The 23,549-nt window shown below is 42.4% G+C and overlaps 1 protein-coding gene across 3 annotated transcripts in view; it reads left to right on the top strand.

The window, feature by feature from the left end:
• Positions 1-23,549, top strand: part of whrna (whirlin a) — a 397,537-nt gene that overhangs the window by 340,923 nt on the left and 33,065 nt on the right. For all 3 annotated transcript variants that reach the window (XM_034191661.1, XM_034191660.1, XM_034191659.1), the window contains one exon: positions 3,813-3,887. In XM_034191661.1, the coding sequence (XP_034047552.1) occupies positions 3,813-3,887 (75 nt within the window). The remainder of the gene's footprint in view (positions 1-3,812; positions 3,888-23,549) is intronic.

The raw sequence follows: 23,549 nt of genomic DNA, 5'->3' as shown, positions 1-23,549 counted from the left end.
GTGGTCTTGCCAGCCAAGGCTTGTCCCTGTTCCAGCCAGGTGGACTGAGACGAGAACACAACAGATGCATCGGGCTTGGGGTTAGAACTGAGGGCTAACCTAATTTCAATTTTCTGAGCTGGCATTGACTGATGCCATCTAGTGCCATCAGTCCCTGTAATACTGGACAATATGTGGTTGCTTTGCGCAGCATTTGTCTTTTCTTGTCTCGGCTGTTCCCGTTAGGGGTTGCCCAGCAGATCAGTCGTTTCTATCTCATCTGTCCTCTGTATCTTCCTCTGTCACACCAATCACCTGCCTGTCCTCCCTCAGCACATCATACAACCTCCTCTTTGGCCTCCCTCTTCTCCTCCTACCTGGTGGCTCCATCGTCAGCATCTTCTCCCTATATACCCTACATCCCTCCTCTGCACATGTCCAAACCCACTCAATCTCACCTCTCTGAGTGTTTCCAAACTGTCCCACCTGAGCTGTCCCTCTGATATGTTCATTCCTAATCCTGTCCATCCTCATCACTCCCAAAGAGAATCACAACATCTTCAGCTCGGCCACCTCTAGTTCTGCCTCCTGTGTTTGTGTTTGTGCCATGCAGGAGTGTCATGCAGCCTCGCAGTTTTATAAAATTACCAGTAGTTTTATGAGCATTGACTAATATGAAAAGGCTCTGGGAGAAAGATTTTGGAGAAGAAATTAAACAGGAGAGATAGTTGACTATTTTGGCAAAATGTGGTAAGTATGTAAAGGAAGCAGAAAGGAAATTCACTCAGTACAAAATACTTCATAGGTACCATCATACACCACTACGGTTACATAGAATGAAACTGATGCCTGATAATTTATGCTGGAAATGTTGGGTAGCACCCGGAACCTTTCCTCATTGTATTTGGGAATGCCCTGAAATTGGACTATTCTGGACTGAAATGTTGGACATTCTGAACAGATGGTATGGCTGTAGGATCCCTTTGAGTCCACGTCTTTGTTTCTTAGGGGATAAGTCTCAAATGATAAATTTGTCAAAGTCTACTTTTTCAGTTTTCATTATGACTGGTATCATAAGAGCTGGAAAGATCAGCTTGAGACACTGGAAAACAACCAATGTTCTGGATGTGGAAGAATGGCAACATCATATGTGTGTATGCTCAACAGGAAAGGGGAATGGATGATGGGACTTCATTATGGAATACGAGGAGGTTTATGTTTAGTTAATAGTAAAAAATGTTGTATTCCATGTCAATTTTGGTTTTCTATTATGTGCCTTTCTAAAAAATAAAATGTAAATTTTAAAAAATGGCAGTCATGGGTGGATGCTTGGTGTGTGTGTGAGAGGGGGTTCCACAACACGTGAATATGGTAAAACTCATTATTGGTAGTTTTTGATTCTCTCAATGCCAAACACACATAAAGACAAGGAGAAACAATTTGACAAGATGACCAATTTTTTTAAACTTTCTTATTTGACATGAAACGCAAATATATCATGACACTGACACCGCCCCGCAAATGAACTTCGCTGAGAACTCCACTGAAATTAAAGCAGAAGTGTGTCTATTTCTGTCACAAAAACTTTATAAGTGATTTGGCATCAGTTTAGCTGATTCCAGAGTGCCAACTTTGTCATTCACTTACTTTCACGTTTAATTTATTTGAATTTTTTTCTGTCTTGCTAAGACATTTATGCTGTGAACTGTAATCACTGGCAACTCTTATCGGTCACCTAATAATGATTTTAGACTTCTTCTGTTTGACAACAGAAGAGATTACTTTCTTTTGCACAAACCACACTTCAGAGGAGGAAGCAGTCGTTTTCGTCTGGGCAGCTCCCACTGAGCTTCTCCCCAGTGTGAGATCTGCTGTGTTTGTGTGCAGATTAAAGTCTAATTTTTTACTGTAATTGTAAGGTGATTATAACCGTAACAGACTGCAGCTGCTGTGCTAGTTTGTGTCCGGATTACGTAATCCTGTCACACATAATCTGTTGCTCTGCACGTTGTGTGCGATCCTCAGACAGGAGCCTGATGATGCTCCTGAAGCACTGACTTCTAACCCACAAATCGGACCCAGCGCCACGAGGGGGCGTTTGGGGGTGACGCCCCCTCACGTCATCAACCTCGCCTCCTCGGATATGAGAGTTATCAAAAATAAAAATAAAAAGAAATACTGCAAAATATAGCGCCTCGCAGTTTCACGGATTTTTTTAGTCCAATTTTGCATGTTTTTTTTTTTGTTTTGTTTTGTTTTTTTACAGCGCATTGTGCTCTGCGTCCTCATCAAGCAGGCCGGTGTTCTGTCGAGATGACGGGACACCTGTTGCGGCACCGCAAAGGGAGAGTATGCGCATTGTGTTCTGCGAGTCTGTTTATAAGAATCGTCTCGCCCAGAAAAAACAAGCGCCAACAACTACCCATAACTATGTTCTTCACTCAGAAAAAGACACCTGCAGCGAGGTGTGAGTGGAAAAAGGCGCGACAGTGGCTCGGCGCCAGGACGAAGAGGCGCGATCAGAGGAACTGTGAAATACTGGTCAGTCACTAGTAATAATTTCTTGTGTGTCCCTAACCCCCGTAGTTTGATCGTTAAAATTAAATTCGTTAGTTTGAAAAGCCATCATAATTATTTATAGGAAAACGTTCTATTTTTATTTCTCAAACAAATGTTTGGGCCTGAAAACAGGTTGGTCTTATTTTTCTACTAAGGTTTGAACTTTGAGAGTGAAAAGTGAGAAAATGTTAATGCCTGTTTGAGAAAAGTGTAGTGTGTAGTGAGGGGTTTTACAGCCTTAAAATGTCTATAATAATTGTAAAAAATAACGCTGATTACTTCACGGATTTGCCTATTGTGGGCTATTTTAGAACGTAACTCCCGCGATAAATGAGGGACCAATGTATATCTACATGAAAGGTTTATGTGGGGTTAATCTACTGTCTCGTGTTGTCTCAGATCAGTTGTTGGTTTGGTTTTGTGGTATGCAGGAGATCACTTGACCGAGGGTCTATATGTTCAAATAATAATTAAAAAATACTGTCATCACTCTTTACTCACTCAGTCTCTTACAGCGGTGTAGCCTAAATACACAAGCTTTCTAGGAGCGCACCCAATTCATTACACACGCTCAGAGGCAGGTACCCTCCGATGCGCACTTTTTTTGTGTGTGTGGGGGGGGGGGGGGGTCGGGCCCCCCCCCCCCCCGTGATAAACTCATCGCCCCCTTAATATTTTTTTTCTGGCGCCGGGCCTGCCACAAATATCAAGCTGTTCCTGTCAGTGAAAAGAAACGTGACAAGCGTCTCGCTTCTGTCAGCTGCTGCAGTGTTTCTGGATGGAGGAAGTCTGTGGCCCTTAAGTGGTCCTCATGAGTCAAACGGCTAATTAAAGTGGAATGATGGAGCTTTTATTTTGCTTCAGTGTCGGAGTACAGCTGAAGTCACTGGCGTCGCTCACACATATTGGGTCAATTGCATTTTCTACACCGTCGTAGCAGAACTGATTCACCGAATCCTCTGAACTGACCTGAAGCTTCTCCTGTGCGTGTGGGTGTTTTTTTAGATGACATGACTGCAGTGTGCATGTGTGTGTGTTTCATTGTGTTTTTTGTTTGTCCACTAGCCTTCAAGATGGCCAAGCAAGGAAAAACTGATTTTTTTTCTTTCTTTTCCACCTTAAAGACGCGGAAGAGCCAAGTGATTTAATTTGGTCTTGACATTTGTTTTGGGGTAATCGTACATCTGTGGTCAATGTCTGTTCACTCTTCTTCATTTGGCTTTTTCTTTTGTCAACCTCCTTTAACTTCCCCTACCTGGTCCGCCGTCTCGCAGAACGTCAGTGTGGTGGAGAATAATGAAGAGGATCCTCCAGAGAGTCTGGACGTGTTGTTGCCTGACATTTCTCTGGTGAGCTGGTGGGCAGCCACCGCCCGGACTTTGCTCCAGTAAACATGGATATGCCACAGGGGAGGAGTGAGGATGGAAGAAGGCAAAAAAAGAAGGGGGAAAAGCGTTGGGGACAAATGGAGGTACTTGTGATGTAGTAATCTCCCGCTTAGGGGCAAGTCGTGCTTCCATTGGTGTCAATTTGTTTGGCAATATTTCAGTGAGAGAGGTAAGACATTTGCTTGAAGAATACAGGTGGATATTTCTCACACAGTTAAATTTGGGTAACTTTGAACACGTAGGCCATTGAGGTGAACGAAGTAAACTGTGTCCATCAACTAGATACCTTTCTCATAATCAAAAGTTATAAAATCTTGCTGTACTGAGGTACAAATTGTTCCAAGAACAGACTACAATAGTTTGCTGTTAGTTTTAAGTCAAGAATGCATTGCACACCCTTTAAATAATTTGTCATTATTTTGTTATAGCAAAAGAGGCAGCTATCAAGGGTTTTACCATAACCCAGTCAGTGCCACACCAAGCTAAATGTCTGACAAGGGTCTAACCATAGTGATGGAAAACACGAACAAACAGAACAAGCAGCTGACATCGACATTCGCTAAACCAGCCAGTAACGAGGCGCTCTGGCTGCCATCTTGTTCAAGGAATTGAATGAGGTACACAATGGAAACAAAACAAAATTGTTTTCCATTCCAGGTTTTTTTTTTTTCTTTTTTTTTCCATCTGTATGGGTCAAACTGCAGTCACGACACCCACTTTTTACATGGCATACCCACCTCACTGCACAATCACGCCCCCTAGTGTAATTTCCTTTGAGACTCACAGCACTAAAGTAAGTCCCTTCGGCTGCTCCCTTGTTTGCACTCGGGGTCGCCACAGCAAATCCAAGGTGGATCTGCATGTTGAATTGGCACAGGTTTTTACGCCAGATACCCTTCCTGAGACTCACAGCGCTAAAAAGCCATCAAGTGAATAAATAGAAATGTGTCCAAACCCTAACCTTAAACTGGAGCAGAGTTTTAGTTTTACTGGATGCTGCTTTGTGACGTGGGTGTGTCATGAAGGTGGAAACTCACATAGTGACTGTGATACTGCAGCTAGACCTATTTCAAATTCCTTGACTAATTTGCCATGTAGCTTCCTAGCTCAGAATTTTGTCCACTTTATTCTATTATGTGTCATTTGTAATGCCTAAAGATACAAATACTTTCCCTTTATCTATTTTATACTATTTTTTTCAGTACTTAAAAAATTGACTTAACTAACTAGCAAGTTTGCTAGCCTGTTTTGGTTGATTAGCATGTAGCTGCTTCAAGAATTTGTTTTTAGAAAAAAAATATTTTGCTAATGTGTTCATCATGTAACATCATGCTGCTGTCCACTTAGTGAGTTTTACTGCATTAATATTTAGACATTTATCTTTCTTGATTACCGCCAAACTATCAGTAGCTATGGCAGGTTCTGGCAAGATGTTGCTAAATTACCAACCTTCCAACATCACACTGCTGGAAGATATCGATAAAATTGTTTTGCCAGTGTCTAGGCAATTTTTTTTAATCGAGACGGTGAGAATTGTTTGCCCCTAATTTTATAATTAATATTAGAATCTTAGTTTCTCTGTGTCCTTTGTCTCAGTAAAGTAGCACCTAAGTCATTGATGCACCCCAATTAATCTAATTTTCTTGCTGCCTCTTTGTGTCTCCAACATTAAAATTAATATTGCACGACTAAAAAAGGAACCGTCAACACAGAGACATCTCATTAGTTTATGCTGAATAGCACCGAAAGATCAGGGAGTAACCTTTATTCTGAGCAAATTAAATGCTACCTGCCAATCAAATCATCCCCTAATTGTTTTTAATTTCTCATTTAATTCTGAGTTGGGCTGTTTTTTGTTTTTGTTTTTTTTTCTCCCCCATGGCTCACTCCATACCCCTGTGATCCATTCACGTTTCAGCATTGTTCATTCCACTGTTCAGTTTGTTTTTGATCTTGCTCTCTCTCTCCTGGGAATGCAGGATACTGGAGGAATCAAACCAGCAAGCAAGAAGCGGCAGCATGTTCCACCCGGTTTTAAAGTGTTTGTCTTCAAGTGTACAATTTGTGTGATAGACTGTTTTTGTCAGGAAGGAGACACAACAGCAAGTTAACTACAAAGCACCTGAGTTGACATGGGGGGGGGGCAGCTTTATTTGTGTTTCTTCTGCACACCAGGAAATATTGGGATCTTCAGGAAGACGTGGATTTGAGAAATCGCCAACATTCCGAAAACAAAATCAGTATTAATGACAGGCTCGGTCACAGTTAGAGACAGACTTACAAATAGTCTTTATATCTGCACCAGGACCATGAACAAGTCAAGTCTTGGAGGAGGTTGATGTCATACTGTGATGGACTGAGGTAGCGTACGAGTAACAAACAAAATTTAGAAATCCATTTGTGGCCCTTTTTGTCTTTTACAAATCCTTTTCTCATTCATTAAATGCTTGGCAGCTGATGTCTGGCAAGTCCCTCAAAAAGTTTTGCACATGCTCAAAACTTTGAGCGGACATCAGACACAGAGCTTTTCTAGTGGTTGCACATTTGCTTACTATTTTATCCCGTACTTGTTAGTGCAGTGGACTGCCAGTGGACATCAGATAGACGTTAAGGCCTTTTACACTTCCGTTATGCCATAAGTCCATAGCTATGCAATCACTTGGACACAGTCGTGAACCAAGGGTGATTGTGTGAAATTGGAAAAGTGAGGATGTGGAAATGAGTACCGTATTTTCCGGACTATGAGTTGCACCAGCCACTTTATCCATTATAAAGAAAAATAAACCATAAATAAGTCGCACTGGACTATAATTCGCATGGACATACAGGTATGTTAACTTAACATGAACAGGTCAGATGATAATATTGTGACGGCTACCATTTTCGGATGCATATTTCACCAGTCGCAACTTGTAATCTGCAGAGTATGATTTTCTTTTTGGTGGCATTTTTTCGGGCCTTCTCCGTTGTCTTAAGTTATCAGTAATGTTGAAATTTTTATTTTTCTATGGTAGTCAGAAGTCGCAGGAACAGTCACACAAGCCTTGAGTGCCCTCTCGTGAGCTACGTTTTACCTACGGATATGTTTGTATTTTGTGGACCACAATGCGAGCCGAACCATAACCCGCACCATCGCTGAACGGTTCTTTTCTAACATATTACCCGCTGTGGACCATAGTACACACCAGGTGTCAGCTGCCGATGTTCGTGCAGCACCTACCTGCGCAGCTCATGACCTCCCCGTGGTGTCGACACCAGCTCCTTCCAAGTGCAGATGCTAATCCTCCGCTGTCGCTCACCAGTGCTCCCACGCAGCTCTCAGCATCAACTTAAACACTCTGCTCACACTGATTTCCAAGGGTTGAAGCTGTTTTGTTATTCCTCCTGGAATAACAGCAAGCACCGTGTTTGTCTGCTTCACACGCTGTTTCACAATCATTGTCTGGGTGAGGTGAGGAATACGCGTCCAATGTTCTGTTCTCTGATTGGTTATCGCGACCAGCGTGACCTATAGGGCGGCCGCCATACTACAGTGCCCATGATACATTGCATTTCCGTTTCTGGTGGCCATTTTAAAACATAGAGCGACTCTGTCACGTAAAATTGTCGCTCTGGAGTATAGGTCGCACCCCTGGCCAAAACATGTAAAAAAGTGCGACTTATAGTCCGAAAAATATGGTAGTTACAATTTGTGGGAGGTGCACATCAGGCTACAGAGTGGCACGGAGGTGGTATGTAATGACACAGAGGCTCTGTGTGTGGCTACGGACGTGTGGATACAGCGTAGCTTAAAGAGGGCTAGTTTATCCTTATGTTATCTGTTCATCATGTGTTCACGTCCGGTGTAACAGAATAGCTTTGGAAATCTTTCCCCCTGCACCCCTGACAGGAAACATTCCTACAGGGCAGCACTGATTAACCAAACCTTGATAAGGCCCAGTCAGGATAGAGCAACCTTTAAACTTGATATTTCATGGATGTATCATGGTCCCAGATGAAGCAGTTTGATTGGTGAATGATATTGGTATTCTTTCTGTATGTATCTATAGCTATCTAAAATACTCGTAGTAATGTTTCCTATTCTGAAGTATCTTTAGATCCCCCTTCCAAATATACTCTACAAATATGGACCTGATTGACAACCTGAAATATGTGATGTGATGTGATATCCAGGGGGGAAGATAAACTGTTACACCTGAAGCACTGTGCATCTGCATCCATTGGCTGTCCGCTCATTTCATCAGAGCCCCAAAATCCACTAGAGACTGACAGATTAGGCGATTTTTGCCCCTAACAAATAATTTCAATCCGTTACTAAGCATTTTGCTCAATCGTTCACAGTCTGACTACACCTGAAAATTCAAATAATAATCGACTGTTTCCGTATATATTGCGATATATTCTCCAGGCAAGTTTTAAGCCGCAATGTGTTCAGTGTTTTTCTTGAATACTTGCGTCGTCTTCTTTTGGTGCACGTAAGATGGAGAAGACAAAACAGGAGTTCATGACTCAAGAACTAAACCTGTGACATTCATGGCGGACTGGTGTGAGGTTACATCAGCAGTGCATCAGAAATGTGGACAAAACAGTTTTTTTTTCAGGCAGAAATAACAAAGTAATCTGGAGCCCGGGTGCAACTTGCCTTTTACGTTCAAGCTCCAAGTCAGTGATAAATATGTCCTCTTCTCACTTTAGGATGATGTACAACCACAGGCGAATCTCCTCCCTCTTTCAAACCTCCACCGCCACCAGGTGTGCAAAGACGACCCACTCGAAGAGACAAGCTCAACAAATGCCCCTCATCCGAGTCCTCTCACTCAGGCTTGTACTTCACAGCCCCGACCTCCCACGCCCACAAAGAGTCAGGTCATGCCGTTACCTCACCCTCACTGCCCCAGAAAAAAGAGCCTCGGAAGGACCCATCTCGGGACTACGCGGCCATCCGAAAAGAGATCCTTCAGTTCCACGCAAGAAGGATCAGATATCAGCTTCTCAGCTGGCAGTCGTCGCTCAGCATAACATCGGCCCTTTTCCAAGGGTCCAGTCCCCCAGTAGAGCCACCAAACCTGTTGGTCTATCCCCTTCTCCTCCACCACCTCCTCCACTTCCTGCTCCTCCTCCACCTCTTCCTATGCATATTAAGCCAGCATCCATTTCCAAATCCTCTCTCGCTTCTCCTAGTTCCAGACAGGACTTTGTTACAGTGGAGGTTCACAGACCCAACGCAGAACCAGACGTGAATGAGGTGCGACCGCTGCCCCAAGCTCGAGGTGAGGAAAATACACGGGGCAATCCTCATTTCCAACCATGGTTGGCCAACTTGTTCCCTGAGAGTAACCACTTACATTAGATCTTATCATCTTACAGTATGTGATTTAATTCTGGTCTTCATTGTGTCGCAATATACAGCGAAATGCTCATGCTCTGATGTGATCTGTATCTGCACCTCCTCCAGGTGGCGCCCTGTCTCAGCTGTCAGACAGTGGTCAGACTTTAAGTGAGGACAGTGGTGTGGACATTGCTGAGTCAGGACACATCAGGAAAGACAGCTGTAAACTTTCTTCACACTTGCATCAGTCCAGTGACCCTCAGGGTGGGGGGGGGACACCCACACCAAACCGGTGAGGGGGCAGATCACAACAGCTAAGCAGTCATGGATAGGCGTGTGATTAGTTCAAATTACAGGTCATCGCTGGATTTATATGTGTGTTTACATATGTGTTCTTATTTTTCTATCTTCATGAGGACCACTTTTAGATGTTGAGATAAGTAACGATACATTTATAACCTGTTTAACTCACTCCTAGCTTACAAGGTTGATGAAAGGTCACAAAACATTTTTGGAAAGACAATTTGGGGTCTTAATTTTTTTTTTTTCAAAGTGCTGCTGGAGGGTTAAGACTTGGTTTCACAGTTCAAGTTTAGGCCTATTTATGGTTCTATTAGACATGGAATTAATAGAACTTTGAGAGTGAAACGGTGTGTCACAGCTACATTATATCAAATTATGGAAGATAAACATGATTATGTCCTAAAGTTCCTCAGAAGGATAGGAATATATATGTGTGTGTTCTATAATTACTGGTGAATAAAAGCTGCACATTTCTGATGATCCTCCTGCAGTCTTTTCTGGTCCTAATGTGGATTTTCTTCTCTCCTTCCTCAGTCTGTTTCTATTTAATTTTTCTTTTAAGTTGTCCATCTCATTCTCCATCATTATGTCACTCCCTGCAGTGTAGCATAATGAAAAGTTCTGGTTCTCACGGTTTTTGCGGAAAAGAAACACAACATTTTTGAGGAATTTATGCAATACAAACATTGCTAAAGAGACAGAAAAAAAGGTGATAATTAGCTGTAAATTAGGTTCTGTCGTTGCTCGTCTGACAACAGCCTCTGAGCTCATCCTACACAAAGTACAAGCTAACCTTGTTAGCATATTGAAATCACACCCTTTGTCAATGATAATCTTCATCCCAATACCATCTGAAACTCTGTGTACTTTATTTCAGGTTTTGTTAAATCTGTTCAAGTGTCTACTTCTGTTCTGGTGTCATTTTCAGAAGGCAAAACATTTGGCTCCCAGCTATAGTTAGCATTCAAAATGTTGTTAGCATTCGGAGAATCACATTAAAACTCATGGGTTCTGTTGTAAAATGATACCAAACAGTATTTATCTTCAGTAGACATGCAGTAATAATGTTATCCCGTCTTTTTCTCTCTCTCTGCATGCTCAGAATGATAAATCCTCTGTGTGTCTTCCCTGAATTTGTGTGTAGGGATAAATTGCAGTATGTGGCAGAGTTCCAACACCAGTTAATGTGCTAATCATTTATTTAGCGAGATGCAGCTTCAATAATTGGTATGTTGCATGCAAGAGAAGAACATAACGGCACCAAAAGAGCAGAGACAGTTCTGGAACAAATCAAACTCAATCTGCAAATCAACTACAAATTGAGAAAACCAATTCTAAATTAATAACTGGCATGCCATTGTATAGTGTCAACTTTATACTGAATCTACATGTGATAGTCAGTTTTCCCAGGATTGACTAATACGTAAGACACTTACAATAGTAACCATTTACCAGGAGTTCAAGCATTCAGTTTCTCAGATGAAAAATGAAAAAACTCAATTCAGTACAATTAAGTTCAGGTAATTTTTATGGCGCACCAGCTCACAACGAAGTACCCCCCTCACCCAAAAAAAAAAAAGCTATGAAATAGGCTTTTGTACTCTTCAGAGCGAGTAAACCATGAGCAAATACATTAGTAATAGTCTGTGGAATGCACGTAAAAACCCATTAGTTTCAGTGTTTATCTTGCAAACCAATTTGTATTGCAATTAAACACAATATGGGAGAATTGTTGACAAGCTGTCTGGGAATCGTGTAACGGTTTGCAATTTAGGCAAGCAAAATGTACTAAAATGGTGTTTTACTCCATTGTTGCTAAATATGTGATACTTTAGACGAGATCTATGTTTTAGCATCTGCCAACACGGAGGTATTGAAGTGCTGTAATATAGTTGTAGAGCGACTGAAAGAAATCTTGTTTGAGAAAATGCATTTCCCATGAAGGGAATGGGCAAAGTGGTAGCGACGAGTATTGAGTTTGGGCTTTATTTGTGCATCTATAAATAGTGACAGTAAAGCTTTTAGTGGTGCTTGTGCTATAATATGTTTTCTGTCTTTGTTATATCAGCCGGGGCTCCTGGAGTCCACCTCTACACTAGTGAGGGTGGTGAAGAGTGCCAGTACACTTGGTATTGCCATTGAAGGTGGAGCCAACACTCGCCAGCCTCTGCCACGTATAGTCACAATACAGGTGAGTCACATTGAAAACAATAATACAGCGTCATATTCGCCTCCATATTAATCAGTACTTATGGGAATGTTTGCCTCATGTGGTCAGATGCCTTTTTGATATTTATAGTGTGCTTGTTGCTTTTCCTGTTTGTTTGTTTGTTTGGTTTTTTGTTTTAGTAATGATGGCACAATCTTGATCACCAGCTCAGCATCAATTTGTTTGTTGGATTTTTGGGATGATTCAAAATCTAAGGAACCCATTTTAACACACTTGGTGTGACAGGGTGGTGTGACTTGGAACAAGTAGTAGTAGTACTAGTAGTAGTAGTAGTAGTAGTAGTAGAGAATGCATGGGAACTGTTACCCACTTCTGGGCTCTGAGACCTGTTGGTGCGCTGTTCATCTCCAGATTCCATAGCATGAAGCGGATGAGAGTCTATTTTTTCTTTAAAAAAAATTCATTTACAGCATGACTGTATTAAGAAAAAAATATGCAGATTCATGATAAATTCCTGGACCACAGAAAATTGGGAGTGAGGATTTAACCGTCAGAGCTGTGAACACCTTTTTCCAAAGTCCACTTCTCTTCTTTCAAATCTGTCTCTGGCTGCCACTCCAACGAGGCAGTGATTGAAATGAGAAAAGGCTGCTGATTGCTAACTGAGGGTTTGAAATCAGTGCGCTGGAAAGCAGCCTGTCATGTTTTTGCCCTGATCGGGGCTTTGATCTTATTTTTCCCCCCTTTCTTTTTTCCACCATCTGCTCCCGCGTTAAGTTATTAGTTGTTTATTCTATGTTCTGTTTTTCTTTGCCACCTTGTTTCTTTGTAACTTTGTATGCTTCAGCCATGGTTCGTTCGTTCTTGTTTTGTTCAGTCAGTCTGTGTTTTCATTGTTTATCATTTAGTTATCATCTGCTTATTTTTGCTGTTCACGTTTGTTATCTGTAGTACCTTAAAGTGTCCCTGCCACGCCATGACGTTTTATATATTCTTGAAGAATTAAAAAAAAAGCTTTTTCCACATGTCTGTTTTGTTTTTTTTACCATAAAATTGCACTAAACAAAGATTTAGACGTTTCGTTACTCATCTGATTGAATTTACCGCCTCCGAGTTGACCTACCTTTTCGCTGCGACAGATGACGTCATTCGAGTAAATGTGTCGCAGCACCCCTCTCTTTACCAATACGGCAGACACGGACAGCGAAGGCATAGTGCGCGATTATATCGAAGTGACATATCGATTGCTTTTGAAGAAGATGAGGAAGTTTCTGATGAAGATATTAACGGTGTAAATAATGAGCGGTCCAAACCGTGTATGTTCCAGCCGAACGCGACAGAAAGAGGATGAAGCGCAGCTGACAGCAGCAGCGCTGTGGAAGACGACACAGAATGATTGTTCACTCACAACCTCTTCTATAAACGATCATTTATGCTAAATGGAGACTTTCCTGTCTAAATACACATACAGAACATCTGTAATCATAAACTGTATCACATCTAATCTACGTGGTCTGTTAGAAAAGTATCGTACCTTTTATTTTTTGCAAAAACCATATGGATTTGAATCACGTGTGATTGCATCAGCCAAGCTTGAACCTTCGTGCGCATGCGTGAGTTTTTTTCACGCCTGTCGGTTGCGTCATTCGCCTGTGATCACGCCTTGTGGGAGGAGTGCTCCACCCCCCTCGTTGGGTTTTTTTTTTGTGAGGAAAATGGCTGAATGCTTGGAGCAGCGCTATTGCATCAAATTCTGTCAGAAACCTGGCGACAGCCACATGGAAACGATTCGGAAAACAGACGGCTTTCGGAGATGAAGCTATGAGCACCACACGGATTAAGGAGTGGTACAACCGTTTAAAGACGGCCGCGTAATGGTGAGAGCGAGCCGCGCTCCGGTCGGCCTTCAACATGCCGAAATGACGAGATCACTTCCAAAGTGCACGCTGTGGTTATGCGAAACCGTGTGTGACTGTCCGAGAAATTGCGGAAGAGGTGGGCATTAGTAATTTTCGGCACATTCCATCATGACAGAAGATTTGGGCATGAAACGAGTGGCGACGAAATTTGTGCCAAAGTTGCAGATGCCGGAGCAAAAGCAACATTGTGTTGAAGTCTCACAGGACATGCTGGGCTCCATACAAACTGATCCCAGCTTTATGGACACCATAATCACGGTGATGAGTCCTGGGTGTACGGGTACGACCCGGAAACCAAATTCCAGTCGTCACAATGGTAGCATTCCATGTCACCATGACCGAAGAAGGCGCGCCAAGTGCGCAGCAACGTGAAGGTAATGCTGACTGTTTGTTTTTTTACTCCCGTGGTGTGGTACACCACGAGTACGCACCACAGGGTCAAACAATAACAAAGGAGTATTACAGGGATGTCCTCCGTCGTCTATGTGATGGTGTGCGGTGCAAGAGACGGGAGTTGTGGGCCACAGGAACTTGGCGCATCCATCATGACAATGCTCCAGTTCATTCCTCTGACTTAATTCAGACTTATTTGACGAAAAACCAGACTCCGGTGGTTCAACAGGCGCCTTACTCTCCTGACATGGCCCCTTGCGACTTCTGGCTTCCCAAAACTTAAAAAACCATTAAAAGGAACGCGATTTCAGACAAGAGGACATTATGGCTGCAATGACGGCGAAGATGCTTTATGCTACTGCTGTGGTGAAGTTTCTTAGAGCTTGTTAAAATTATGCCCGTAGGTGTTTTTGATGTCTAAATTATGAAAGAACATGACACCATAAGTGAGTGTATTATGGGCTTCAAAATGCAGAGCTTCATGCTGTTGGAGTGTAGTGATGTTGGAATAATCCCAGAAATTTCTCCTGCTTGTTTACAAAAAGCTGAGAACTTAATAATTGAAGTTTTTCTGGAGTCTGACGTATCAATCCATGAAAAATGTTTAAATTTTTTATGGAGTCATACATAGTTTAAAGTTGTTTAAATTAATGTATCACTCCACTGATGCCTTAGTTTAAATAACTTTAAACTAAGGTATCACTCCACAAAAAAACTCTGAAAACGTTGTTATTTAAACTAATGTATCGCTGAATTAAAAAAAAAGTTTACTTTTTTTATGGAGTGATACGTTAGTTAGGTTGAAATGCACAAGTCAGACTCCAGAAAAAGATTCAATTATGACACTGTCTGCTTTTTGTGAAGTCAGGAGTTTCACATTAAGTACCGCTTGCTTCATGGAACGGGCCCCTGGTTTGATAAATGTAGGATTTTAATCCTGATCGTGGAAGCCTTTACTCACACTTTTTGCCTTCGTTCTGTATTTCTCGCTCTCTGTTCATGCTTCTCAGTTCGCTCTGCTGTCGGAGGTGCGTGTCTAGTCACACCGCAGGATCTGGAGCGTTTGATGGACTTGTGCTGAGGCGTGAAATTCAGGCTCTAAAGGCCCGGCAGGGGCTAGCTGGGGCGTCAGCCCTCCAACCGGACTCCCTGTCCATGGTGTCTTACCCAGACACCCTGAATTCCTCGTCAGCCAGCTTCACCACCAATACCACGCTCAGCTCTGCACGGGTATGTGCTCCATCCTCATCCAGTATCCTTAGTGTGCTTTGGTTTGGTTTTCAAAAAGTAGCAAAGGTATGATACCACTTTTTCATGTCCGATATAGTAACCATTCTGGAACCTTCAATAGTTGGCAATACCGATGCCAGTCTGATACGTTTTCACTGTCTTTAAACAACGTATCTGTTGACAAGAGCAAACAGAAATTTCTGACGTCTGCCAATCCGGATCCAGATCACCTCCAAAATTTAGTGGAGTCTTCCATGCCCTAATATCTATCTATGGTGCAAATTTAGTGAGAATCCATGAAGCAGTTTTGATGTAATCCTGCTAACAGTAAGTAATCCTTCAAAGCCTATTTGAAGTGAAACTTGATCCAGAATCTGGATCCAGATCACCTGCAAATTTTTTTTTTTTTTTTATGACCTATATGTATCTGTGGTGAAAATTTCATCAAAATCCGTGCAGTAGTTCTGACGTAATCCTGCTAACAGACAGAGAGACAAAGAAATAAATAAGTACACACCAATGATTTGTCCTTGGCAGATGTAATAATAGACTTTCATCTGGATAGATTTCCATGGATCCAGAATTCCCATCCTGGATGGAAATTCTCAACTTAAACCGTGAAACAAATATTCCACTCCCCGTACAACAGTCTTAAACCCACAACATGACTGTGTGTGTGTGTGTGTGTGTGTGTGCGTGCGTGCGTGCGTGCGTGCGTGCGTGCGTGCGTGCAATGTAAAACCCAGATCAGATTTTGTTTGGTTTTTATTGTTGTTGTTTTTTCCATATCCAGATCAGTAATTTTGGCCAATATCAAACAGATACAAATCAGAAATTCTGAAATAACATATATTGACGTACCCCTAGTAACAAAGTTAAACTTTATTTTAAAAACTTCAAAGTATAGGCCCACTAAACTTCTTAAGATTTAAGACATATATTAAAATGTATGGGAAAAATGTGTGTGCGTGCGTGCTCTCAAATTATCATTTTCAGTTTGTTTTGTCTTTCTTGGTTTCGGAAGTCATGTATTATGAAGTCGTGATCTGCTGATCCACAGGAGTGTATTAGTTAAAAGGGCCACCACATTGTAGAGGTTTTTTTTTGGTCACAAAAGAAAGTTTGACGTCATACAAGCTTTTTTTTTTTGTCTTCCATTCATTTTCAACATTGCACTGGGTGCACACTCAGAACTGCTGCATTTAATGACTGTAGTGTCAACAGCATAAAAGAATTTTCACTAGTACTACTATAATTTTATTTTTGGTCTTTAAGTAGAGGATTCATAAAATGACATTACTAATATGATCAAAATTCACATTGTCAAGAAAAAAATTAATAAAAAGTTCAGCTGAAGGGAAAATTTTCAATAGAACAGTTGAACTACTCACGGCAGCGACTGACAGTGACGTCATAGATCACATGGGAGCTTCCCCAGACTTGCGCAAAGCATTATGGGAAGCACATGGTGGCAGCCAGTCAGAGTGGAGAGGTACAGTGACATCACTGGCTGGTGTCTCTCTTACTCCTAATCCAACGGGAGGGGGGATGCTTCAAAACTGCAGAGTTTCTGGGTAAATCTAACATGTTTCTCATATATTATGTTAAAGTTAGCAAGAAATAAACACTTTTAAAAATGAAAAATGCTGTTTTTGGAACCTGATAACACCTCTGGAGTGATTTACAAGACATTTCGCAGTCATCAGCATCACGCATTGCATCAAGGTAACTTTCAGCCTTTTCAAAAGCTCATGCATGCGCACACACACACACACACACACACGTCCTCTTGCAGACGGCATTAAAAACTAAAGAAAATATTCGTGATGGAATTCCCCTCAGATGAATATGTTCTCTTTAAAATGAGCTGTAATTTTACAAGATGTTTCAAAAATAAACCGACATTATACATAATACTTGGATTTCAGGAGAAACTAAATTTTTGTTGTGTGGGCCGCCAGAAGAGGTACTGCTGGCCCACCACCAAAGGGCGCCCTGCCTGAAGTGCGGGCTTCAAGCACAAGAGGGCGCTGCCGCCACGGACACAGCCGGGAGTGACAGCTGTCACACATTCTTCATCATCACACTCCATAAAGACCAGACGTTATCTCCACCTCGTTGCCGAGATATCGTACTTCATTGTAGGTAATATCCTCAGCCTTTTTGTGTTTATCTGTAATCTGTACATTGTGAGTGTTTGCAGGCGTACCGGTTCCTTGTTTTGTGGAAGCTGAGTGAGTGCAGGACGGCACTCTTTTTCTCTGAGGGATCACTGCAAACACATCAGCATATTGAGTGAGAGGTGGAGGTGGCATTCCCACCGTTATTGTTACTGGGTGTGCACACACCCACACTTGACTGTCTTTGTTCTCGCCAGCAGTACCAGATCCGACAGTCGGGGACGGTGATCACCTGGGAATTCGGGACTTGGCGGCTCCAGTATTCTCTGGGTTCGGTGGCGGAGGAAATCGTGTGGTTCTGGTTCATCTCAGGACAGACGTTTTCTATCCTCGAGCCTGCCCACACGTCACCTTTGTGATTTGACTGTAATTATATTCTGAGGTTGTCTGTATATTCGTTGTGCATGTTTCACAACATTAAATTGTTACTTTTTGGCTCATCTATTGGCCATTCATTTGCGCCCCCTGTTGTGGGTCCGTGTCACTACACTTTCACAATTTTATGAGTTTAGTGAAATGCGGGTGGCCCTATAGCTTTAACTAGTGAACCTTTTTTTTTAGGTGAATACACCAAAATACAAGGAAAATATTTATATTTCATAGAAACAATTGTGATGATTGTCAAACAAAAACCTGGCCAAAAGTGCTGTATTTCTAAAACAAAAAACAAACCGTGAAATTACTAAAATGAAAGACAGAAATGTCAACAGGAAACACGAGATAGCAGATGTAAATATTAAAATTAAAATGAATTGAGAGTGTCAAATGTTGGCATTGTTTCAGGAAGAAAACTCAGTCCTGGTTTAAAGTCCATGTTAAAATGCAGTGAACAATAAACGAGGAATATGAAGCACAAGTCAACAGTTTTGATTCAAAAAGCTGTTCAAAGCTAGAATAAAGTTTTTATCTGAAAATTCTGAAAACAGTTTATGAATACTGAGGCTAAATCCTCTGCCTCTGCCAGAAGTCCAAGATGGAAAAACTTAGAACCAGCAGGAACAAGTTCAGAGAGATGGAGAGAGTCCAAAACTCCAGCGTTCAGCCAGTTCCTGTCCAGTTCCTGGGAGGTGAAGAAATCCTTCAAAATAAATCTTATTTGCTAACAATGAAGCATAAATTCGGATGGGCACAAGCTCACAGCCCATCTGGGATTCAGGCCCCAGCAGGTGAAGGTGTCTGCAGGGCCATGAGGATGGGCCGAGTGTGCCAATACCTGAGTTCAAGGGTTCCAGCCCACCAAACAACCTTTGACTGAAAACAAAGCGGATATTGTTGACCTGTAAATACACTAAGTACATCTTTATCCTCAACACACCCCCCCCCCACCCCGCTGTTTTCTGCATGTTCTTTGGGTCACCTCAGGACACAGTACACCAGTTTTGTAAGACTATAGACTACAACAGACAGAAAACGTGAACACCGGCTTGGTGTGCGGTGGAACAGCACTGCTTTCAGCTGTGGAGCGTTCACACATGGAATGAAAAAAAATGAAAACCTCTAAAACAAAAAAGATATTATGGCCAACTAGAATTACAATTGTGCAAAATGTAAGATTTTTATAATTGATTTGTTTTGTAGGTTTTTGCCTTGCAGCTACAGCCTTCCTCCAGTAGGGGGTGCTGCAACCGCTTCGCCACCACTACTTCCAGGGTCCCTGGTTTAGATTCATTTTGTCAACTTATGTAAATAAAATTACAGCCTGGAAGTTCAATACTTTTTTAAAAAATTGATGATAATTATTCACACATTTTCTGCCACTTGTCTGGGTTGTGGTGGTGACAGACGAAACAACAGCTCAGTCCACACTTCCCTATCCTAAGCTAAGATCTGTAACTTTTCCTGGTGGATCCTGAGCTGCTCCCAAGTCAGTTGGGGAATATAATCTCTGTAGCTTGTCCTGGGTCTTCCCTGGGCATGTTCCCAGGTGGATGAACCTGGAAGACTGGCAACATCACCACATCCTCAAACCACCTCAGATGGCTGTTTTGAACGTGAAGAACCAGCGGCTCTACTTGGAGTCCCTCCTCGATATTCAAGCTTCTCCTGGAGTGTAGGCCAGATACCTGACAGAGGAATCTCATTTCCGCTGCTGGTGTTTGTGAACTTGTTCTTTTGGTCATTACCCAAAGCTCAGGGCCATAAGTGAGAATAGCAGCATAAATTGACTGAAAAAAATCGTGAGTCTTGCCTTCTGACTTAGCTCCTCCTTCACCAAACTGGATGCCCTCCGGTCACTGACTGTGCCTTATAATCTTGTCCATGAACATCAAGAACAGGAATGATGACAAGGGCAGCCCTGGTCGGAGTCCAGTATCCACTGAGAAAAGGTCTGACGTGATGCTGAGAATGTGGGCACAGCTCCTACTTACAACCGCAATTCCAGTGAAGTTGGGACGTCTCCAAAAGTCTCAGTCGTTCACAAGCAAAGATGGGTTGAGGATCACCACTTTGTGAACAACCGCATGGAAAGAAATAGTCCAACAGTTTAAGAACAATGTTTCTCAACGTTCAATTGGAAGGAATTTAGGGATTCCATCATCTACACTCCATAATATAATCAGAACATCCAGAGAATCTGGAGAACTTTCTAAAAGTAAGCAACAAGGCCGAAAACCAACATTGAATGCCCGTGACCTTCGATCCCTCAGGTGGCACTGCATTAAAAACTGATATCATTGTGTAAAGGATCTTACCACGTGGAATCAGAAACACTCCAGAAAACCCTTGTCAGTTAACACAGTTCGTCGCTACGTCTACAAGTGCGAGTTAAAACTCTACCATGCAAAGCGAAAGCCGTACATCAACAACATCCAGAAACACTGCCGCCTTCTTTGGGCCCGAGCTCATTTGAAATGGAAAGACACAAAGTGGAAAAGTGTGCTATGGTCTGATGAGTCCATATTCTTCAAACTATATTGGATTAACCATGGAATTGATCAGCTGGTCTCTGAACGCTATTGACACCATTTTTTTCAACAAGGAGATCAGGGGGAACCTACCCTGCGGGCTATGTTCTTGACGCCTGGGAGACGTGGTGCGTCGCAAGCTTTGCGCCATTCTCTTTGGAGGATGTCGAGGATTTATTTATATTTGGTTTCATTGTAGGAGGGCTGGTACTTATTGGTTTATGTGCTGCCCGACCTACCGGAAAATTGTCAAGACGGCTGCCACCAGAACCACGACCCCTCACCTGTCCGTCATGATTAATGAGTTGGGCAAGGCATCCAAGCCATCCAAGCAGCGTCTTCTTCAGGGACGTCCCTGCATATTTCAGCAAGACAGTGCCAAGCCACATTCTGTATGTGTCACAACAGCGTGGCTTTGTAAGTCCAGATCTGTCTGCCATTGAAAATGTGTGGCGCATTATGAAGCGCAAAATACGACAACAGAGACCCCGGACTGTTGAACAGCTGAAGTCGTACATCAAGTAAGAATGGGAAAGAATTCCACCTACAAAGCTTCAACAATTAGTGTCCTCAGTTCCCAAATGCTTATTGAGTGTTGTTAGAAGGAAAGGTGATGTAACACAGTGGTAAACATACCACTGTCCCAGCTTTTTTGAAATGTGTTGCAGGCATCCATTTCAAAATGAGCAAATATTTGCAAAAAAAACAATGAAGTTTATCAGTTTGAACATTAAATATCTTGTCTTTGGGGTGTATTCAATTGAATATAGGTTGAAGAGGATTTGCAAATCATTGCATTCTGTTTTTATTTACATTTTACACAACGTCCCAACTTCATTGGAATTATGGTTGTACGTAGGTCGTATAAGGTCCGGAGCATGCATTGCAGCGGTTAAAAATAGCTTCTTTTTTGCTGCGTTGTGTTGTTCTCTGTGTTAGAATTGCTCTGGAGTATCTCTGTGTGCTCAAACAAGACAGTGTGATATTTCCATGGATCATACAAAAAATACAATCCTGTTCTGAGCGGATGCAGAATGACGCTTTTGACTGGGTTCCTGTGTTCCAGTGTTTTTCCTCCTAATCTACCCCTCCTCACCTCACCTCACAGCTTTTTCCCTCCGTCCCCCCCCTATAGGAGCGGCTGCTGTGGCTGATTGATATGATGGAGGTAGGAATCGGTAATCAAAGCAATAAATGACGTGTGGAGCACAAGCACACATCGTTACATCCCGACCCTGTGAGTTGGGATGTAACAATGTCAGGGAGGATGATGTGGATCGGACACACGCTGTACACTCTCTCACGTTACTGTGTGGTTTTGGAGTGTGTTTGTTTGCAGTGATTTTATTTGCATGCATTTTTTTTCCGTGCACACATTATGAGATTAAAATTTTAGAGAATAACTTATGTTAAGGAAAATGTTCAGGTATTTTTTTTATGAGTGTTCAAATACAATGCCCCAAATGTTTTCTCTTTTTTTCTTTTTTTTCATCAACTATGGTATCTAATATTAAATAACTGCAAATATAAAATCAGTTATCTTTTAAATTGGAAACAAAGTTTTCATGCAGTCTCCACTGTTTTTACCATCAAATTTTAACCCTAAATTCAAACTTCTTGAATATTTTTTTTTTCTTTTTACAGTGTCTGACAGACGCCACAACACTTAACCCCAGTCACACATAGCAAGAATGTGCCAGAAGCATAACCAACACAGCAAATATTGCCATAATCTGATGCAGTCGGGTGGAAAAGAGGCGTGGTCAGCTCTGTCAGAATGCAGACAGACTGTCTCGTCCACACCTGTCAGATCGCATCCAGAGTGTATGTAGATGACACAGACTGCTGTCAGATGGCCATAAAATGCATTGCAGACTGCCCGATCTCCAAATGTCTGGATGACAAACACAGACCGGAGCGCTGTGTTCCTCCTTTTGCACAGGACCTGTACTGGACATCAAAGAACAACCAACACATGGACTGAACTCACGCCATATGTGTCCATCCATGCGGTCACTCACTCTCATTCAGTCACTCCTTTGCTCATCCTCTTTTCCCCAGGCTCACTGACCTCACGTGCATGTGTGTGTGCATAAAAGTGCTGATATGAGGAAACGACCGCTCAGTGTGTGTGTGTTTTCACACGCGCGCGCATGCTGCTCAGCTGTCAGTGTTTTACTGCCAGCTAAACTTTGCTGCGTGCGTGCGCAAATGCATGTGCTTGCACAACCTTTGCTGACTTTTACTGCTAAAAGTTTGCACTGAGCTTTTCCACTATATTTGTAGCAGCAAATGTTATCCCCCCAGCATTCCACCACAGGCTGTCTGGTCCTGGCGCACTGCGCTGCTAAATGCTCCTGGAGGTGAGATTCATGTTTCATATGTTGTCATGGCGAAACAGTTCCATGTCATATGTCCGACAATTAAATGGGATCAAGCAGTAATTTATTACAGCAGTGAGATCTGTTCAGCGCTGAGCCTCTGACGTGAGGTGTGACAGCGTTTCACAGCTGCCCGCCAGCCACCATGGTGGCACAGATCTGATGGGCACAATATTTCACATTATTATCACTTTACCGAGGCGTTGCTAGGCCGGTATTGTAGATTTACGTCGACGCTATCTGGCTATACCCGCCCGCTGTGCGTAAACAAATGATGTCATAGTGCGCAGCCCAAGAACTGCCCTCAGAGGAAAACATAAAAAGGCAAGAAGTGTGTGTTGGTCCCAATATGGATATTCCAGATGATTTTCTCATGGATTGTACGACAATGAACAGCAGCCAAAGCAGCCAGCTTGATGAGGACGCACTGCCAAATTTGGAGAGCAGCATGCGCCAGCCGACACGACAAAACTTAAAGTGAGCCAACTTATGTACGCGTTACATGTTGTGTATCTCAGTTAAGTGATAATAATGCAAATAACATGCTGTTGTCGTACGATATGCATTTTCTGAGTCGCACCGTTCATGACCAGTCGCCCAAAATGATAGATATTCGCCCATGTCTAATTCGGGAGAATACCTGTCATTTTGGGCGACTGGTCATGAACGGCGGGCCTCTGAAAATGCATACTGCCCTCCAAAAGCATGTTATTGTATTATTATTATGCCATCCATGGGGAAGAATATTATCTGTACTCTAAGGACTATTATGGATATAACAGCCTGTCCACATCTGCAGTGCCGTGCACTGT

Source organism: Thalassophryne amazonica, chromosome 17 (assembly GCF_902500255.1).
Source record: "Thalassophryne amazonica chromosome 17, fThaAma1.1, whole genome shotgun sequence".
In the NCBI taxonomy this organism is placed as follows: domain Eukaryota; kingdom Metazoa; phylum Chordata; class Actinopteri; order Batrachoidiformes; family Batrachoididae; genus Thalassophryne; species Thalassophryne amazonica.
This window is presented reverse-complemented; position numbering and strand designations above follow the sequence as displayed.